The sequence below is a fragment of the Cebus imitator genome, unplaced genomic scaffold (assembly GCF_001604975.1).
Source record: "Cebus imitator isolate Cc_AM_T3 unplaced genomic scaffold, Cebus_imitator-1.0 Scaffold299, whole genome shotgun sequence".
Taxonomy (NCBI): domain Eukaryota; kingdom Metazoa; phylum Chordata; class Mammalia; order Primates; family Cebidae; genus Cebus; species Cebus imitator.
This window is the reverse complement of record NW_016107614.1, coordinates 1,807,707-1,828,180: the sequence shown is the minus strand read 5'-3', so window position 1 is coordinate 1,828,180 and position 20,474 is coordinate 1,807,707. Positions and strand designations below refer to the sequence as shown.

The 20,474-nt window shown below is 37.8% G+C and overlaps 1 protein-coding gene across 13 annotated transcripts in view; it reads left to right on the top strand.

Moving 5' to 3' along the window:
- LCOR (ligand dependent nuclear receptor corepressor) overlaps positions 1–20,474 on the top strand; it is a 152,489-nt gene that overhangs the window by 115,977 nt on the left and 16,038 nt on the right. For 3 of the 13 annotated variants that reach the window (XM_017502800.2, XM_017502799.2, XM_017502801.2), the window contains exon 8: positions 1,565–11,051. The exons of the other annotated variants lie outside the window; for them this stretch is intronic. In XM_017502800.2, the coding sequence (XP_017358289.1) occupies positions 1,565–2,534 (970 nt within the window). In that variant the 3' untranslated portion in view covers positions 2,535–11,051. Of the gene's footprint in view, positions 1–1,564; positions 11,052–20,474 lie in introns of those variants that run through there. 13 annotated transcript variants of the gene reach the window in all.

Below are 20,474 nucleotides of genomic sequence, written 5' to 3'. Positions count from 1 at the left end.
GGGCAACATGGCAAAACCCCATCTATACTAAAAATACAAAAATTGTCCAGGCATGGTGGTACACACCTGTAGTCCCAGCTACTCAGGAGGCTGAGGTAGGAGGATCACAGCTGCAGTGAGCTGTGATCACAACACTGTACTCGAGCCTGGGTGACAGAGCGAGACCCTGTCTCCAAAACAAAAACAAAAAACAGTTGAGTTGTGTAGTTAAGGACACATATAGGAGAAGTCAATGTGCAGTTTGCATAAACAAATCCCTTGCTTAAGATTCACTGTAAACTTGCATACTAGGTTCATGTATTATATGGCTGAAGTTGCTGTGTTTATCCTTCTGAATAGAAAGTGTTTTCTACTGGTTTTGTTTTATGGAAGAAAAATGCACCAATAGGAATGCCCATCTTTTAGTTGAATATTCAGTGTTATCCTTATTGTGTTACTGATGATAGGAGGTCCCCGTAGAGTTTTGTAGAACATAACTGGTTTATGATTTCTGCAAAGCCCCACTTTTGTGCTTAATGTAACCATCCCCTTGGGTATGTTTTGCCAGATGTCAGCCTTTATATTGATAATCTTTCTCTATTGTGGAAGTCAAAACCTTACGAATTAACTTTGTCTAAGTAGTTGACTTTTTAAACATGATTTGAAAGCTGTCCACTTGAAATTTGAAAATAGGTGTTTGGTATTTCAAGAAGGGGAAGTCTTTTTTTAAGCCAGAGAAAACTGCTAAAAAATTGTTTAGATCCCTCTGACAATAATTACTTTGAATAGAACTTAACGGGTAAATAAAGACTAATTTCTTTTAAGCTTGGATTATTTCAAATGGAAAATCATGATACTCGTGTATCTAGAACTAATAGTGTTTTAAAATGAAGAAGTGTGGTAAGTTATAATGCAGTGGGTCTTTTGGTTTGGTTTGTTTGGAATTTTTTTCTCCCCGTTGGGTCTGTTAGCCATATATATGTATTTTTTCCCCCAAGCAAAATAAGAAATGTTATTTGGAATTGTTTGATTTTTTTGATGATGAACATCAACATGTTTGTGGGATAAATGAGGAAATATCTATGGGCTCCAATAATGTATATGGTTCCAGTTTTAAAACTAGTTGTCATGAATGTTGAATATATTGAATTAAAATAAATAATTTGGCTTACTCTTTTATTACTGTACTTGTTTAGTGGTAACGTCACATTGGTAACACAATTCTGTGTAGATCTATGGAGACTGATGATTACTTTGTAATTAATAATTAAGATGCTATTTTCAGACAGTTGCGCGAAACTTTTTCTCCGAAAATTTGTGAACCCAACCAGAGACCAGCTGACAGGTTTAATTTTTCTTTGCCCAAAAAGCTCCTGATTTTTTTCTTTTTTCTTTTTCCTTTTTTGTGAACAAGTTTTAAAACTAACTGCTGAGACCATTTTTTTTTTAATTTTAGAGAAAAATAAATAAATAACACAAAGTGATGTTACCCAAGCAAGGCCTTCTAATAAAGGAGTGGTCCCCTCACCCATCCCTCCCTACCTGTGCAAGTCCTGCTCACATCAGTTTCCTTCCATCCAATTAGGCGACCTGGGAGACCCAGCCAGTACCGCCCAGACGGACTTCGGAGTGGTGATGGGGTACCTCCAAGAAGCTTACAGGATGGAACCAGGGAAGGTTTTGGACACTCCACATCACTCAAAGTTCCACTGGCTCGATCCCTGCAGATTAGTGAAGAACTACTAAGCAGAAACCAATTGTCCACAACTGCCAGCCTTGGGCCATCTGGATTACAGAATCATGGACAACACTTAATATTATCCAGGGAAGCCTCTTGGGCAAAACCACATTATGAGTTCAACCTCAGCCGTATGAAGTTCAGGGGAAATGGTGCACTCAGCAACATCAGTGACCTTCCTTTTCTTGCAGAAAACTCTGCCTTTCCAAAAATGGCACTTCAAGCAAAACAAGATGGAAAAAAGGATGTGAGCCATTCATCTCCTGTAGATTTAAAGATACCACAAGTTCGAGGAATGGATCTTTCTTGGGAGTCTCGCACTGGTGATCAGTACAGCTATAGCTCTTTGGTAATGGGTTCACAAACGGAGAGCGCGCTTAGTAAAAAATTAAGGGCTATTCTTCCAAAACAAAATAGAAAAAGCATGTTAGATGCTGGACCCGATTCTTGGGGCTCAGATGCTGAGCAGTCTACCTCTGGACAGCCATATCCCACATCGGATCAAGAAGGAGACCCTGGCTCCAAGCAGCCTCGGAAGAAAAGAGGGCGTTACAGACAGTACAACAGTGAGATACTGGAGGAAGCAATCTCAGTGGTTATGAGTGGAAAAATGAGTGTTTCCAAAGCTCAGAGTATTTATGGGATTCCCCACAGTACACTGGAGTACAAAGTAAAGGAGAGGCTGGGCACTTTGAAAAACCCTCCAAAGAAAAAGATGAAATTAATGAGGTCGGAGGGGCCAGATGTTTCTGTAAAGATTGAATTAGATCCCCAGGGAGAGGCAGCACAAAGTGCAAATGAATCAAAAAACGAGTAGGAATACTGTAGAGTGCCAATTACTGTACAAACTGGGTGAGCACTACTGCATCATTGTTCAGCTATCATTGTTTGCGTGTAATTTCATTCACTGTGACACTTGTTTCTTTGCAGATTTTGCATTGACTTGTGTGTACAGAGATGAAATGTGCATTCCGAATGTTGCATATTTTAAATTTTTCATGTGCAGTATGGCTCGGAATATATTTGGCCTTTTGCATGTTTCTCTACAAAAGAGAATTGAGTTACCTCACAGAGAACAGATACATGGAAGTGGACTCCTTGCCTGTAGAGCCTGCATGCGTTTCTTTTTGTTTGTTTGTTTTTTTCTAAGTTATATTTGTTTTTACTTTTTAAAAAAGAAGAGGAAAAAAAGCCCCCTTTTAGAAACCACGTCTGTCATACTGGGAGCTTTATCACTGCAAATTGGAAAGCCATCTTATAATACAAAATTATTCACATTTTTCATCTACGATTCAACTAGTTGAAGGATTAAACTAAAGAAAAACTAAGAAGAACAATGAACCTTTGAATTTGAGAAATTTGTTTATTCAGTGACGTAATTATTGGGTCATATATTTATAGTTACATTTTATAATTTTCTTCTCACTATTCGATTTGCTTAACAAATTAGCAAGCTATTAGTGCTCACCCAGAGGGGAAGGCAGTGGAAAATGTACACACACTACCTTCAGAAATACTTCAGTTAATTACTTTGAACACTACCTTTGCTGTGATTTCATTTGAGATTTTCTAAGGGTAGAATTTGGTCTCACCAACAAGTGAGGATATAGCCTTATCTCATGGAGGACGAGCTCCGTATTTACTCAGGAGCAGTCAGGGTACATTACATAAAACAATGGAGGATGCCTCATTTTAGCAAACTAGGTTTCTTTGTATTCTTCAGTACTTTTACGGAATTGATGTGCTAACTGACGGAATATCATTGCAGCAACTAGATTAAGATATTCAAGATCTGTTTATTGGGGATGGGAGAAATAGGGAAAGAAATGTGTATAAGTAATTATGATACTGCAAAAGTGATGCTTAGATTTTACAGTCTCAGTAGTTTGCCCAGTATTCCACATTAATGAAGGATCCATGTTTGTGATGAGAGAAAAAACACAACCCCAAGGTAATCTGATATGATTAGCATGCATATCAGTTCTAATAATAATTCAATCAGAAGTCAAGCTCATTAGAATTCCTTTTTTAACTAGTCAAAATACCAGTAGAAGGGTGGGAGAGGTTTTTTTTTTAGTTTTTATTTAATTTTGTTTGTTGGAATTTTTCTCGGTTTTTTTTTTTGGGCATCCTACATAATAACCCCTTCTTGACTTTTTCTGATAATTAGCCGATATTCATGGTTGTTTAGCACACAGTTCAGGACCTTTGAGATCATGTTTGTATAAGCACTCCTTGAAGAATATCTAAGCTTTTTTTGAGATGGGCTTTTAAAATTATAGTAAGGAAAGTTTTTTTTCTGCAGCTTTTGCAAGAACTAAGCAGAGCCCATGGAATTTAATTTTTCATTGTGATCAGATTAAAATTTACTATTTGTGCAAAACAAAATCCACACCACATATACTGTATAGTCTAATCTGCTGAGAAAGGTGATCAGGCCCTTCTAAATGCTTAACCAAAAGCAAACATTATTGGAGTTTCGGTGTAAAATAAAATCAAACTTGGAGAGTTGGTTAGATTGAGGTTGATTTCAGAGAATACGAACAGTTTGAGGGGAGGTCCAGATATTTCCAAGGCATAAATTCTTGCCTGGAAACTTTAGAGCAGTTAATTAAATTAGGTTAAGTTTTCCCTCAGCAACCTATGTGTTCAAAGGTTAGGCACACCATTGCTGTTATTAAAATACATGCACTGCTCATTCTTGACATAGCTTGGGTGTGGGTTCTTCTTGATTTGGTTATTTTTTGTAGCAGTTTAATCAGTGGATAACTGAGCCTGTTTCCTCTTAGCTTTCTATACTTCTTAACAGAAAAAGCAGTTTGGGTTTAGTAGCATTTTATGATTCTACAATATTTTGTCACCTCGCTGGAAGTTGCAATAAAAATTCCTTAGGAAATGTATGGTTTTCATCTGCAATTGAAGGAAATCATAGAAAGTTTGCTGAAAGCAAAGGGCTAAGCTTATGAAGGAACGCCTCCTTTGTTACACATTCAAGAATTTGTCAGCACACAATTAATTGCAGCCATAGTACCTTTTTGCGTAATGTTTGGGGTGTTCAGTAGCCCAGGATTGCTGCAAAAAGGTCCTTTGAGAAAGTTAATTTGTGCTTGCTTTTATTCCCTTTCAGAAAGACATCACTAAAGGCCCATTAAAAATCTGGCCCTAAAAGTTCAACTTTTGTAGAGTTTACTGTTCAGAGAGGTTTAATCCTATGTGGTAGTCTATATAAGTGATGTATGAGTTGAGTTATGTAAATTTTGTCATTGTAGTGTACATGGAGTGATCATTTTACTAACATAAATATTTTCTATGTGTGTTTCAGTGGATGACAATCGAGCAGCAGAAGAATGGTGTGCCTACCCTTTAATGCTGCAGTTTAAATAAGAGAACTTGTATTGTGTCATTTCAGATTGTAGGCTGAGAGTTGTAAATAGTGAAAATTTGAGTAATTCTATGATTTGTTTTGGTTAGAAAGTGAATTTAAAAAACAAACCAAACTCTAAACTTTCTCAGATTAAAAGTCCTGAGACCTGAAGATTGTAATATTCATGTCTGTGAAGCTTTTAAACATTACACTTGAGATCAGTCATGACTTGATATTCAGGTAAATTTTCTTTTTCAAGAAGCTTTTGAATAAGCGTATTTCCTCCAAAGGTCTCTCTCTTTCTCTCTTTTTTTGAGTGTAGATTATTTTAAAGCACTAATTGCATTACATTGGTAACTGCAATATAAAATAGCCATTATTGTTTTGTGAAGCATGGTTGAAATTAGCTAGTGGTCCCTTTTAAATTTCATGAGCCTCTCAAAAAAGAAAAACTTAAAAAAAAAAAAAAAAACAGAAGCTGCTGGAATATTTCAAAAGATATATATTTTACCTTATTATAGGTTTTGTAAAGTTAGTTTGTAATATTCAGGTGCACTTTTAATGTTAAATTTTGTGTTCAGAGTTCCATTATACCATTTCTCGGAGGTGGCTCATCACATGGCTGGTTGTCAGTCTTGGTGCCGCAGTGATTCCTTAATGTTTGATTTCTCTCTTGATTTGCCACTATTCTGTATTGGCACTTTCAGTGTAGATATTCTAGTTTGGGGATGTCCTCACAAATGTGTGATAGAGATTGGTTTATTAGCATGCTTAATTTCTGCTAATCAGAGTTTTGCATGGCCCAAACAACAGTTGACCATTTTTATGGTATGGGAAAGTGTAGTTCACAACTGTCTTTATCATAAAAGCCGTTTTTCCTCACATTTTCCAGTAGGCAGATGATAACATTACTTAAATTATTAATATATAACATTCTTGGAACTATTGATAGGAAATAATGTATTTAAAATAATTTTTTTGCGTTTTCAGAGAACCTTGATATAGAGTAGATAAGCTATGGCACTATAAAATCAAAAACACTAAATAATTCTGTGGAAAGATATCTAGTTGGTATTTTTATCTTTAGCTTTCTCATTTCTGAGACAGCGTAGTCATTCAGTAATGTAGTGTGTTATATTACTTTGTTCAGTAAGCTTATCAGTGACTCTGAATTGTGTTCGTGATGAGCTATACACTCTTCTGTTCCCCGAATACCATGAAGGACAAGGTCACTCTTTCAGGAAAAATAATTTATATTTGTGTATAATACTTTTTAATATTAAGTTTGTTGTTCTGAAGTTTAGATGTTGCTTGATAATACCTTTGCTGCAGCAGATCATGAATATGAGTAAGGCTTTGTGTGATAATAGGGGTCCTTATGTGAAGTTAATTACTGTTCAGTTCTGGTGAGCAAGCTCAACAAGTGTGAAGTGTGTATTAGCTTTATTTGGTACACTTTTACTTTACAATATTGAAGTGCTTTTAGAACTCTGGTTATCTTACATAAACCATTACCTCAACCAATTGGCATTTCTTTTCCCCAACATTTACCTTAGCTATAGTATGAGCTATGTGTGATCAGATGGTAAAACTATTAAAGGCACAATGAGAAGTTTAGTTCCCAAGTTTCGGAGAGAACTCTAAATCAGACTAAAAACAACTACCTGTTAACACCCATATCATAACTACCTTCTGTCATTAGGCAGTACATAGCAACCTTTGAGCTGCTAGTGAGCTATGTGTTCTCCCCTACCCCCAAGTAAGCACACAGTGCCAGGCCTGGTTCTAAGCCTTTGTGATTCTCTTAGATCTCATTGACCCATAATAGTGAAGCATGGATTCATTTATTTTCATTAAACAAATTGAGTCAGCTCAATAATATCAAAAGCTGAAAATATTTTGAGTTATAGCAGTTATATGGCAGATCGGAGTCATTTTCTTTAACAGCTTTTATCTTGGTAGATTTCCTGTTGAGACCATGTATTTTTGCTTTTATAATTTTTCTTTAATTTCCAGAGGTTGTTTCGTATAAACTACTCTTTTCTGCCTATTCAGGTTGCTGTCATTGGTGATAGAATATGGCAACAGACAGAATTGTGCTCCACTTTATGTTTTATAGGAAATATTGAAAGTTGTAGGTTAAATTTTGGCCTTCTTGAAGGTATCAGAGCTTGTTTTCCTTGTTACCTTTAATTAGAATTTGGTCTTCATTAATGCTTTGGTCAGGCCAGTATTACTAAAAACTTGATGGCTTCAGAACAGCCCATTTAGGAGACTATATAGCTATCTAGGGATTTTTTTAAAAATTACTTTCAAAATTACTGAAAAGGAAAAAAGTACAATTGTGGTCCAAGGAAGACAGAACTCCAGGCTCTTTCTTGTTTGTTTGTTTTGGTTTAATTCTGTACTGGAGACTTGAACAGGATTTGTGAACATAGTGATGGAAAGAAAAATGGAGGACATTATTTGTGTACCCTCATTCCTGAATAATCTTGCAGTCACCTTTTGAAGAAACAGACATTAGCCCTATAACGTAACACTAGCTATAAGCCCTAAGTGTTATGAAGGAGATTGGGGTGGGGAGGGTGGTGTAGGATGGAAAAAGCATGTAGACTTCGGAGAGGAAGCTAAAGATTCTGCCCTAGAATACTAAAAATGAGTTGAAAGATAATGTGGTAAAGTTAGGCCATCCTGATTTGATAGAGAGATCTCTTAGATTGTTTAAAAATGATAAATGAGGCTAATTAATGTTGATTTGACAATAGAACATGAGTTAATTCTGCAACTGTTGGGGGTTATTTTACGGTTTCCACTTCATTTAGAGCTGTATCAAGAAAAATGAAAAGGAAGCACTTTTAGTTAATCATAGATTTATTGGATGTAGCAAATATTATAATATTTAATCTCTGTTATTTGAATGTGGAAATGAACTCTTTTACCCCATCTTGAACTGTCATTGAACAGGCTCAAGATGATCAACACTGGAAATGACCCTACACACATACCAAAAAAATCTAAAGCGGTTAGACATATTTGAAGATCCATACCTCTTAAACTTTTTAGATTTGTCTTGGGAAAGAATTTATGAACCTCTAACCAGTATTAGTGCAGTCTTGGGTTCCTTGTTCTGCATAATTGCACCCTTTCTCAGGTATGTCCTGACAACATAAATTTTAAAATAATCTCTTTAGAGATTAGATTCTCAGTGGATAGTGTGTAAGGGGACTAGGGGTGGGGGGTTGGGGGTCGTTGAACACAGGACACTGACACAGTAGAGCAGGGATTTTTAACAGTCAATAGCCAAATAGAATTTCAATCTAGAATATTTTTACCCCCTCAGAATGAGTGAAACAACTTCTATTATTTGGTATATCCAGTGCTACACTCTTAAAAGTCTTTTTTTTTTTTTTTTTTCCAGGTGACTTTTTTTTTTTTCTTGTTGGTGTGGAAGGTTGTATAGTAAACTTCACTGTCACTAGGAAAGCACTTGTCCAAAATGTTTAAAGTACTAGAAAAGGGATAATTCAGCACTTTTTCTGTTACAACACTAAAGTCTTAATTTATCTTCAGAGTCTTAGGTACTGTAAGTTTTAGGATGATTATTTAAAAATATAAAACATACTACATAATATGGGGTCAGATCACATTTATATAAATCTTATTTTAGAAAAAGACAACATTTTGTACCTTTCTAGCAATTCCAAGTGATTGCCTCATTTTCTCCATTTTATTAAGCATTTCAAGCTTAAGAATTTGGAATTTGAGAGAAGGTGAGGGGGAAAATTCCCCAAAATAAAACATTGTTTCAGACCATTTTAGAAAAACAAATCACTAGGAAAATGGGTAGGGATTCTCTCCCCCTTTACGTCTTCAGGGAATGAGCAGTATTTAGAATCTTTGGCTGAAATTCAAGCCTTTTTACTTTGTAAATTTTTAATACTAATTCACTGACATGCTTTTTACACCAGGGGATTGAAAATGGATCTTAATGTTTTTGTTTTGGGGGGGTGTATTTTTCTAATGTGGGGGGGGGGATGATTAACTAGGTTAGTATTACCAGTATTAGTAAGTTTAAGGAATTTTAGTATGTAATAGCAAAGTGTTTGATTAAAAGTCTAATCCTATATTGCTAGTCGAAATTAGTTACATTCTGATTTAGGAAAGATAATAGTCATTGGATATTGATATGCTGTGCTGTCAGAAAACCAGACTAGGATAGAAACCTTTATCTGACTCCCGCATGTTGCTTGTTCTGATGGGATGTATACTTTACAGCAGCTTATTGCTGCTTGGAAAAAAATGTATAAACTATACATTTGGAGTGTTTGCGTTTAATTCTCTATAACCTCCACTTTAAGCTGTCAGACATTGGTATTTTATCAGTCCACACTGTTTAATAAAACTAATGTTCTTAGGAATCCAGCTTGTACACACTGTTTAAAAACCCTCAGGGACAGTTTACACACTCTTCTCACTCAATTCAGGTACTTTGATGCTATTCTTAAACCTAACAGTGACTTGTATTTTTCTGTTTTGCTTTTATTTCAACGTGCTGGTAGCACATCTGATGAATGTCAACTTAAAAACTCAGTTCAGGTATCCAGGTATAACTCAGCCAAACAGATTTTAAAGCTGCATATAACTCTCCAGCACATGGTGCCTCACACTCTTATAGTGGCATTCTATATATTCAGTTATTACTACTGAGCAGATACTATGGGGGTTCCTGTTAACAGTGTATTGTTTAAAAAAATGTGCATAAATGTATAGCCAGCACACTACACACACAGTCATACACAAACACGCACAGTTAAACTATGTATTTTTAAATGCCACTAATAGCCAGCACAACTAAAACAAAAGACATTCCTAACTGCTCTGTAAGCTGTAACAGATGCAGTTCCTTCTTGATGTGGCTCTTGCTTCTTCACAATAACTACTACTAAATTCAAGCACTGGTCCTTGGGTGTCTGACCTCTACACTCTAGTTTATGCAATGTCTTTAGAGAATTTTGTGCACTGGCCACTGTGATGGAACCATTGGGCCAGGAGTGCTTTGAGTTTATCAGTAGTGATTCTGCCAAAGTTGGTGTTGTAACATGAGTATGTAAAATGTCAAAAAAAAATTAGCAGAGGTTTAGGTCTGCATATCAGCAGACAGTTTTGTCATTGTATTTTGTCGCCTTGAAGTTCTCAGTGACAAGTTTCTTCTGATGTGAAGTTCTAATTCAAGTGTTTTAGTCCTTTGCATCTTTAATGTTAAGACTTGTCTCTTAAAAATTACTTTTGTTTTCTGCAGTACTATCTGTGGTTAACAAAATAGATATTCCTCTGCTTTAATATTTGATATCTTACATCTAAAATAAATTCTTGCCACACACAAAACCCATAGCCTTTGGAAACATGAAAAATGGGATCTTTCAGATTTCTAGAAGCTCAAGTGTCATACAACAAAACAGGAACCCCTTTTACTCTTATGGACCTCATTTCAATATACTGTTTACAGTTTAATGGAATTGTATAATTTAATATTTCTCTTGTACTGTAGTTTATATTTATTTACAGATTTTTTTTGTACTGTGTGATTTGAACTTTTTGTTCCTTGCTATGATCAATGTTTATGTAGTAGAGCACTTATGATCACAAATTAAGTTTTTTGGTTTGATTGCACTACATTAAATTTTTTAATGCAGTTCTGATTTTTGACTGGACTAAAATTGTGTCTTAATGTATGTGATGAGTACTTAAAATTTTAATCCATGTGGTTCTCCCCACCCTTTTTTTTTTATTGTATGTCAAAAGCGCTAGTTCTTTCGTGCATGTGTAAGATTTAATGGTTCCATTGTATTATTTGACCATGACATTTTGGAGAAACATTCCCAGCTGTAATGTTGTGTATGGTAGTTCTCACTGGATGCTAGACTTTTCAAAACCACTATTCTTCTAATAAATTTTGTTGTGAAAAACTGTTTTAAAAGCTTTGATTTGTACTTCCTAAGATTTTAATGCTTTTTGGAAAATTCACAAAATGGGTAAGAGTTGGATTGTACTCCAGCTCTAAACACACATGGTAATCAAAGTTAGTGATTATTTTATGATAAATTCTTTCAAGGTGAAATCTCTTAAAGTTGCTGCTGTGAGATTCTGCTGTCATATTCAGGTGCAATACCGCCTTGTAACTCAGTGTCTTTACTTTTGATACTCGGCGCACAGATACTCGATTCTTTTCTTTGGGTTTTTAATTTTAAAAAATGTTTCCAGCTAGACAAGATGTGATATTTCCATAATACCTTTTTCTGTACTGACTTAGTTTTCCATAATTTTCTGAGTATAAAACTTCATGCTGGGAGGCCGGGCGCGGTGGCTCACGCCTGTAATCCCAGCACTTTGGGAGGCCGAGGCGGGTGGATCACGAGGTCAAGAGATCGAGACCATCCTGGTCAACATGGTGAAACCCCGTCTCTACTAAGAATACAAAAAATTAGCTGGGCATGGTGGCGCGTGCCTGTAGTCCCAGCTACTCGGGAGGCTGAGGCAGGAGAATTGCCTGAACCCAGGAGGCGGAGGTTGCGGTGAGCCGAGATCGCGCCATTGCACTCCAGCCTGGGTAACAAGAGCGAAACTCTGTCTCAAAAAAAAAAAAAAAAAACAAAAACAAACAAACAAAAATTCATGCTGGGGTTCCTTGTCTGAAAAGAATAGTGACTAATTTTTGTTTGCTCTTAATTCTTGAGGTGTGAGTACAAAAGCAACATTGTCGGTTAAGGTTATTCTAGTAGTTCTCATTTTTGGCAAGATGCTGATAATTACTTTTACCAGGACACATAAAGAACAGAATATGTATTGCTCAATATTTAAATTGTTATTAGAAACTAAGTGTATAAAGAAGCTTTGCATTGTAAAGTGGTTAGGAGAGCTGAATTCTAGTACGTTAAGATTAGAAATAAGAGAAATGTATTTCAGAAAACTACTTGTTCAAGCTCATGATAATTACATGTAGGCAGGTTGAAGTGATTTTTGATCATTTCTAATGGTGTGGGGTTTTGTGTTCGTTTTTTTTTTTTTTTTTTTTTTTTTTTTTTTTTTTTGAGATTTTTTTTTTTTCTGTTTCCCAGGCTGGAGTGCCGTGGCGTGATCTTGGCTCACTGCAATCTCCGTCTCCCGGGTTCATAAGCAATTCTCCTGTCTCAGCCTCCTGAGTAACTGGGACTACAGGCGCATGCCACCACACCTTGCTAATTTTTTTTTGTATTTTTAGTAGAGACGGGGTTTCACCATATTGGTCAGGCTGGTCTTGAACTCTGACCTCAGGTGATCCACCCACCTCAGCCTCCCAGAGTGCTGGGATTACAGGCCGGCCTCTAATGGTATTTTATATTTAAAGATGATGCTGTCGTTAGTCATTGGTCTAGTTTGCCTTTTAATAGTTTTTGTTGCACACAGACTGGCTATCTAGCTGTTTCTGCCTTTGGTCTGATGTTTGTAAAACAGGAATTTGTATTACTACTATGGACTTGTTCTCTTGGCTTCATTTGTCCCCGTAGTTATGTCACATACTTAATCAAATTTTTTTTTAAAAGCTAATTATTATTTCGCTGTAAGTTCCAAAGGCATAACTAACTTGTTTGTTGTTATTTCTTGCCATTATTCATTCTGAACTGGTGGCCAGATCAGTAGTAAGATTATAGTTTAGCATCTCATAAATGAATTTGCTTTATTTTAGTGATCCTATCTTCAAATTGATACTTAGCCCTTCAGTTGTTACAAAAGTCCTATTTAAAGAAAGTACATTTTTTCTTTTAGACTGGAGTTTTCTCTGATTCTGCTGATACTTTGGAAATTAATTCAGGGGGCCCCTCTGACTTAACAGGTGTGGAAATTAGGAAGATTGCATAAGGGAAGTAAAGTGGAAAAAAACTGAAACTGTCTCTTGTGTGTGTATGTGTGTGGTATCCTGAATTTGGGTTTTTTTTTCCCCCAAGGACTCTCACCAAACACTGTATTCAAATATAACCCCTTATGCCCATGTCATGTGGTATTAGGTTTTGTAGTTGAAATGAGTGAATAATCCTTTTTTTTTTAATAGGAAGTATTTGTTAAGTAATAGATAAGAGTTCTTGTTACCTTGTGTTCACTTTATCATTATTTGCTTCTAAAATGTAAGCATTTTAACACAGATTTTATTTATCAGATTCATCTGATATACAGATTGTTGAACTTCCGTTGTTTGTCAGAATCTTCATTCATTCATTCATTTATGTATGTATTTATTTTGAGATGGAGTTTTGTTCTTGTTGCCCAGGCTGGAGTGCAGTGGCACCATCTTGGCTCACTACAACTGCCGCCTTCCAGGTTCAAGCGATTCTCCTGCCTCAGCCTCCCGAGGCTATAATCTCCCTGTAGCTGGGATTACAGGCATGCACCACCATGCCTGTAATTTTGTATTTTAAGTAAAGATGGGGTTTCGCCATGTTGGACAGGCTGGTTTTGAACTCCTGACCTCAAGTGATCCACCTGCCTCGGCCTCCCAAAGTGCTGGGATTACAGGTGTGAGCCACCGCACCCGGCCCAGAATCTCACTCTTTATCACCCAGGGTGGAGTTCAGTAGTGTGGTTACGGCTCACTGCAGCCTCGATCTGCTGGGATTATGTGATCCTCCCACTTCAGCCGCTGAGTAGCTGGAACTGTAGACACATGCCACCATGCCTGGCTAATTTTTACAATTTTTATGGAGACAGGGTTTCACTATATTGCCCTGGCTGGTCTCAACTCCTGAGCACAAGTGATTCTCCTATTTTGGCTTCCCAAAGTGCTAGGATTATGGGCATGAGCCATCATGCCTGGCCAACTCTAGAGGTTTTATAGGCATGTAAGAATATTGCTGTTTCTTGACTAGTCATTTTTCAATGTTCGTTGTTCATCTTGCCAACTTTATTTGATCAGCAGTATGGAGTGACTGGTTTGATTTTTTTGAGATGGAGTCTCCCTCTGTCTCCCAGGCAACCTCCACCTGCCGGGTTCAAGCGATTCTCATGCTTCAGCCATGAGTAGCACTGGGGTTTCACCCATGGCGGGGGGTCCCCATGGTTGGCCTGGCTGACTTGGAACTCCTGGCCTCAAGTGATCTGCCCACCTTGGCCTCCCGAAGTGCTAGGATTACAGGTGTGAGCCACCGCTCTTTGCCTTGATTGTAATTTTAAAGTTATCCTTCAGCTTGGTACACTAGAAAGATCACTTGTTTTTTCTTCTGTAAAGTGAGGGTATTACAGACTGAATGGCTTTTAGACCTCATTTCAACTCACTTAAAATGATAGGAAATGTCATTTTATGTTAAATGTGAGACAAATACACAAATTATATCTTCACGAACATTGGGAAATACAGTAGAAACCCTTTTTTGAATAATAAGGTCTTATAAACCTGGGTCTCACCTTTGCGTTGAAACATTTTCTAAAGGGAAAAAAGATGTGGATGTCATTTTTAGATGCCTTTTATTTAAAACAAAGTCTGTTTAAAGTTTTTGTCATGAACTGTGATACTTTTGCAGATATTAACTTGAAAAGTCACTTTTTATTTTAAGTTATTCATAATTTTTATTTCTGTTGTGTGTGGGCTAGGTCTGCCTTGAATATTAGAGCGCTAATATGTGAGTTTAATACTGCCATTTGATGCTAGCTGGCTGTTTTGCCCATTAGTTAATGTAGATTCTTCATTATGTTGATGCTCTGTATCTTTTGGTATATTTTTGGAATGGCTGATACCGGTTGTTCCTTTCTATGTATAGTATTTCTTTCAGAAGCTCTTGTAAAGCAGGCCTGGTGGTGATGAAATCTCTGAGTACTTGCTTGTTCACAAACGATTTTATTTTTCCTTCACTTATGAAGCTTAGTTTGGCTGGATGTGAAATTCTGGGTTGAAAGTTCTTTTCTTTAAGGATGTTGAATATTGGCTCCCACTCTCTTCTGGCTTGTAGGGTTTCTGCTGAGAGATCTGCTGTCTGATAGGCTTCCCTTTGTGGGTAACCTGACCTTTCTCTCTGGCTGCCCTTAGCATTTTCTCCTTCATTTCAACCCTGGTGAATCTGAAGATTATGTGCCTCGGGGTTGCTCTTCTTGAGGAATATCTTTGTGGTGTTCTCTGTATTACCTGGAGTTGAATATTGTCCTGCCTTGCTAGGTTGGGAAAGTTTTCCCGAATAATATCCTGAAGAGTATTTTCCAACTTGGATTCATTCTCTTCGTCACATTCAGGTACACCTATCAAACGTAGATTAGGTTTTTTCACATAGTCCCATATTTCTTGGAGACTTTGCTGATTCCTTTTTACCCGTTTTTCTCTAATCTTGTCTTCTCGTTTTATTTCATTGAGTTGGTCTTCGACCTCTGATATCCTTTCTTTTGCTTGATCAATTCGACTGTTCGAACTTGTGCATACTTCTCGAAGTTCTTCTATTGTTTTTCAGCTCCGTTAATTCACTTATATTCCTCTCTAGATTGTTCTCGTTAGCATTTTGTCAAACCGTTTTTCAAGGTTCTTAGTTCCTTTGCACTGGGTTAGAACATGTTCTTTTAGCTCATAGAAGTTTATTATCCACCTTCTGAAGGCTGATTCTGACAATTCATCACACTCATTCTCCATCAGGCCTTGTTCCCTTGCGGATGAAGAACTGCGATACCCTGAAGGAGGAGAGGCATTCTGATTTCGGATGTTTTCAGCCTTTCTGTGCTGGTTTCCTCCCCTCTTTGTGGATTTATCCACCTGTTGTCTTTGTGATTGCTGACTTTCAGATTGGGTCTCTAAGTGGACGTCCAGCTTGGTGGTGGTGATGTTATCTCTGTATCTTTGCTTTCCTTCGGTGGACGCCCCTCCCCCACAGGGCTGGACCTTCCCGGGTTCAGCTGTGTTGCCTGTGAAACTCTCAGTGGTCAGGGCTTCTAATTGCTGTTTTCCTGAGGGGGTGGAACCAGCTGAGCCCGATCACCTGGCTCTCCGCCTTGGAGCCCCCTTCTTTTTTTCTCCCAATTGAACGGTCGATTCCCTCCCAGGTGCCCCAGTTGCCCGCCAAAAAGGCACCAGGATCCATACAATTTCTTGAGCTGCGACTGAGCTGTTTCGAAACAGCCGTGGTGAGATTCGTGGTGCTTTTCTGCCTGGGAATCTCCCTGTCTGGCTCTCGGCTTCAGTCCCCCCTTCAATCAGCTGAATGGGCGACTCTGCCTTCCCGGAGCCCCAAACGCCAACCTAAAGGGCACCCAGTCCCGCACACTCGGTGGCAGGATGCCAGCAAAACAGCTGTGCCGGCCAAAAGAGTCGTGCTGGTGACCCGTGGGGCTCTTCCACTGGGAATCTTCTGGTCCATAGGCAACAAAAATTCCTCTGGAAGTCTGGTGTCCACTCACTCCCTGCGCCTTCACTGGGAGCTGCAATTCTGAGCTGCTGCTAATCGGCCATCTTGAATCTCTCATTCAGAATCAACCTTTTAAAAATATAGATGCCTGAGTCCTACACTAGATCCACTGAATCAATTTATAGGAATGAGGCTTAGACATGTTCAGTATTTTCAAAATGTTCTACATGAAGTTTTTTGGGTTTCTTTTTTATTGTGGTTAAAACATTAAAATTTACCATTTTAACCATTTTCAACTATACAGCTCAGCACTGTTAAGTACATTCATGTTGTAACCACGGGAAGTTTTTATGCACCCATTCTACTTTTTCATTTTTTAGGTGATAAACATGGAACTTGCAACCTTGAGGGACTTGTCCTGCCTCACACAATGAGTTGCCCATAATCCTCACAGTTTCATGCCATCTTATCTCTATACCACTTTGGCATTCTTGACTCAACTTAGAATTAAAATTAGGGATTGTACCTACTCATAATTTTCCTTCAGATTCAGTTTTAATTAAATTTTAACAGTTTGACTCGAGCAAATTTGTACTGCTTTTTAGGAAGAGAATGAAATCTCTTTTGTGAAATTAGCCATAAAAATATTTAAAGCATGTGTAAACCTCAGTGTTAAAAATCAGCCATTAATTGGTGACTTTCAGAAAGCCCTCATAAAGGTGGTAAGTCTTGAATAGGTAGGGCATGGATAGGAGAGGAAAGACTACCCCAAGTTTGAGAGAGGATTTGATGGGCCTGGTTTTAAATGCCATGTCTCAGCGCCTGTAAGCCCAGTTTTTGGGAGGCTTAGGTGAGGGGGTCACTTGAGCCCAGCAGTTTGAGACCAGCCTGGACAACATGGCAAGACCCCGCCTCTACAAAAAATGTAAAAATTAGGTGGCTTGGTGGCTCATGCCTGTAGTCCTAGCCACTTGGGAGGTGAGGTGGGAGGATAACTTGGGCCTGAGAGAGAGAGGCTGCAGTGAGCCCTGATCGCACCACTGCACTCCAGCCTGGGTGACAAAGTGAGAGACCCTGTTTCCAAAAAAAAAAAAAAAAAAAAAAAAAAGAAAATTTCAGCCTTTCCACTTGCTTACTACATGATCTTGAACAAGTTATTGAACCTTCCTGAGTTTCAGTTTTTTTATCTGTAAAAGAGGGTCATGATTTGCTATAAGGTTTAAATGAGATTCTGTTGTGTAAAATACTTATATGGCAGCTCTTTGCAAGTATTCTATAAATGAAAGGCATTGACAGCACCTGATGGGCATGAATTTAGTGTGAGGGATAGAAGAGTAAGAAAGATTGACATTATGCAAGAAACTATTGATGACAACACAGAGAGCGAGGTCGTTGTGTTCATATTAGACTGAAGCAAAGGGCAACCAGTCTCATTGAAGAACACAGAAATATTGGAACTGTAATTGAAACCTGGAGTGCTGCTTTCTTGCATTTCGTGGTACTGTTTGAGGGGAATGTAATCAAACCATTAATTATTGTTTATTTTCAAAGATTAAAATGGAATAAAAGTTGTTTGGAAGTAGAAGATGCTTAGGATTAGAAATTTAAAAGTCACATAGAATTAACTACCTGCATTTCCATTGTATACAACATTTTTTGTATAAGGGTGAAGCTTTACATGCTTTATAGACTTCTTTTTGCATGAGTAGTAGAGTTTGAACAACAATCTAAGAGCTAAGGGTGGGAATGTGTATGTTTAATCATCAAAACCTTACCATTGGAAGAAGTTGGGGGCAATTCTGCCTACTTAATGTGGTTTTATCAGTTAGGAGTTCTGTGCATTTCAGACCAACAAATCAGATCGCAGCTAACATAAGTATAGAGGTGTTCGTTTCAACAACTACTAAATTGATTGAGAATGGGCGCAGTGGCTCACACCTGTAATCCCAGTACTTTGGGAGGCCGAGGCAGGTGGATTGCCTAAGCTCAGGAGTTTGAGACCACCCTGGGCAACATGGTGAAACCCTGTCTTTACTAAAATACAAAAAAAACATAGCCAGGTGTGGTGGCACTTGCCTGTAGTCCCAGCTACTCAGGAGGCTGAGGTACAAGAATCGCTTGAGCCCGGGAAGTAGACATTGCAGTGAGCCAAAATCACACCACTGCACTTCAGCTTGGACTACAGAGTGAGACTCCATCTCAAAAATACTTGAGGTGCTTTTGCCAAGAAGACCTGGCAGTGTAATTTTTACTATATAGGGCTGGATTAAGAAAAATCCATCTTCTTGGATTTTTTCTATCTACCTACCAGGTCAAGTTTTTCAAATTGGATTGACCAGCTACAGCCTATTAATGAATTACAAGATCAATTTAGTGTGTCCTAACCAGCATTTTATTTTATTTTTATTTTTATTCTATTTTATTTTATTTTGGAGACAGAGTCTCACTGTGTCGCCCAGGCTGGAGTGAAGTGGCCTGATCTTGGCCCACTGCAGCTTCTGGTTCCTGAGTTCAAGCGATTGTTGTGCCTGAGCTTCCCAGGTAGCTGGGACTAGAGGTGCGTGCCACCACACCCGGCTAATTTTTTGTATTTTTAGTAGAGATGGGGTTTTGCCATGTTGCCCAGGCTGGGCCTTCCAAAGTGCTAGGATTACAGGCATGAGCCACCAAACATGACTCTAGCCAGCATTTTAAAAAAGAATCAGAGTACATAGGATTATAGTAAGAATAAATAATGTTTCATTGAAACATCATTAAACACATGTCATACAAACTGGGATATGTGTACTGGGTAACTCTGTAAAAAGTATTCTTGCCCTGGATTGCTGTATTGATTAGAACTGTATTGAAATTCTAGAATTGAATTTCAATACAATCGAAACACAATTTCTAAATTCTGGGTTGAAAACCTAGTGGCGTTTTAAAACCATTATGTAATAAACCATTTCTTTTCATCCCAGTTTTCCTTAGACTGCCTGTGTGCTTAGTCAGGAACCTGCATACTTACGGTCTAACCTTCAAAACTCCATTCTTTTCCTGCCTCATTGAACTCATTTTCATTGAAAGCTTATTTTTTCCCTTCTGATTATATGTAAAAATCTTTTCTCTACCTCTTTCAATTCCCTTGAAAAATGCCTTTGGGAGAATTATTTTCACTGCATAGTAATTTATTTGAGTAGTCCATTTGTGACTGATTTAATGCCATTGGAAGAAGTTGGGGACAGGTTCATGAACTGAGCCCCAAGCTATAGGCACTGAGGCTACCAAGTTGAAAAGTACAAAGTCCTTGACCTAGAGGAAGTTCACAGTCCATGGAGAAGATGGTTAGGTCAGCAGTTACCATGCAGCATAGTACTGTTTAGTAAGAGAAGCAGACTGTGAGAATAGAGTAAAAAATCCCTAATGCAGCACCAGGGAGAGGGTGCTGAGGAGGGTTGTGAAAGCAGAGGGGAGCTTATTGGGGTTTCAAGCAAGAAAGTAACCAGATGAGATTTGGGCTTTAGGCAGATGGCAGCTCTGGATAGTGTGATGCTGACTCTAAAATTAGGAGAAACTAGGGGCAGAGTGCTTACAATATAGTATTTCTCAAAGAAAGTCAAACTTTGTATTAAGCTGGACAGTAAGGGAAGTGATGAAACTAATAATAAAGATTGAGGTTGAACAAATATCTAAATTGAAGCAGAATATGTAGCATAGAATATCTAAATAACAGGCCTTAGAATTCATGTCTGCATGTGTGCCTACACATTCAGTTACATTTTGTCTTCCAAGATTCCTGAGTAAAAACTTGAATACACAGATTATTTTATTAAGATTTAGTTTAGTCCTCCTCCCAGAACATCTCTAGCTGTAACCTTGAGTGTTTCTAGGGAGAGGTGGGGTGGGGAATAGTTCATAAACAACTATTAATTCCTATAGCACCCCAGAGAGGATGACAAATATAAAATACCTTGCTTATCCTCATACTTTAAAAATACTTTAAAAAGTAAAAATTCAGTGTTATTGCTCACCTTATGAATATCAGTGAGGTAAAGGGGGGCGCATA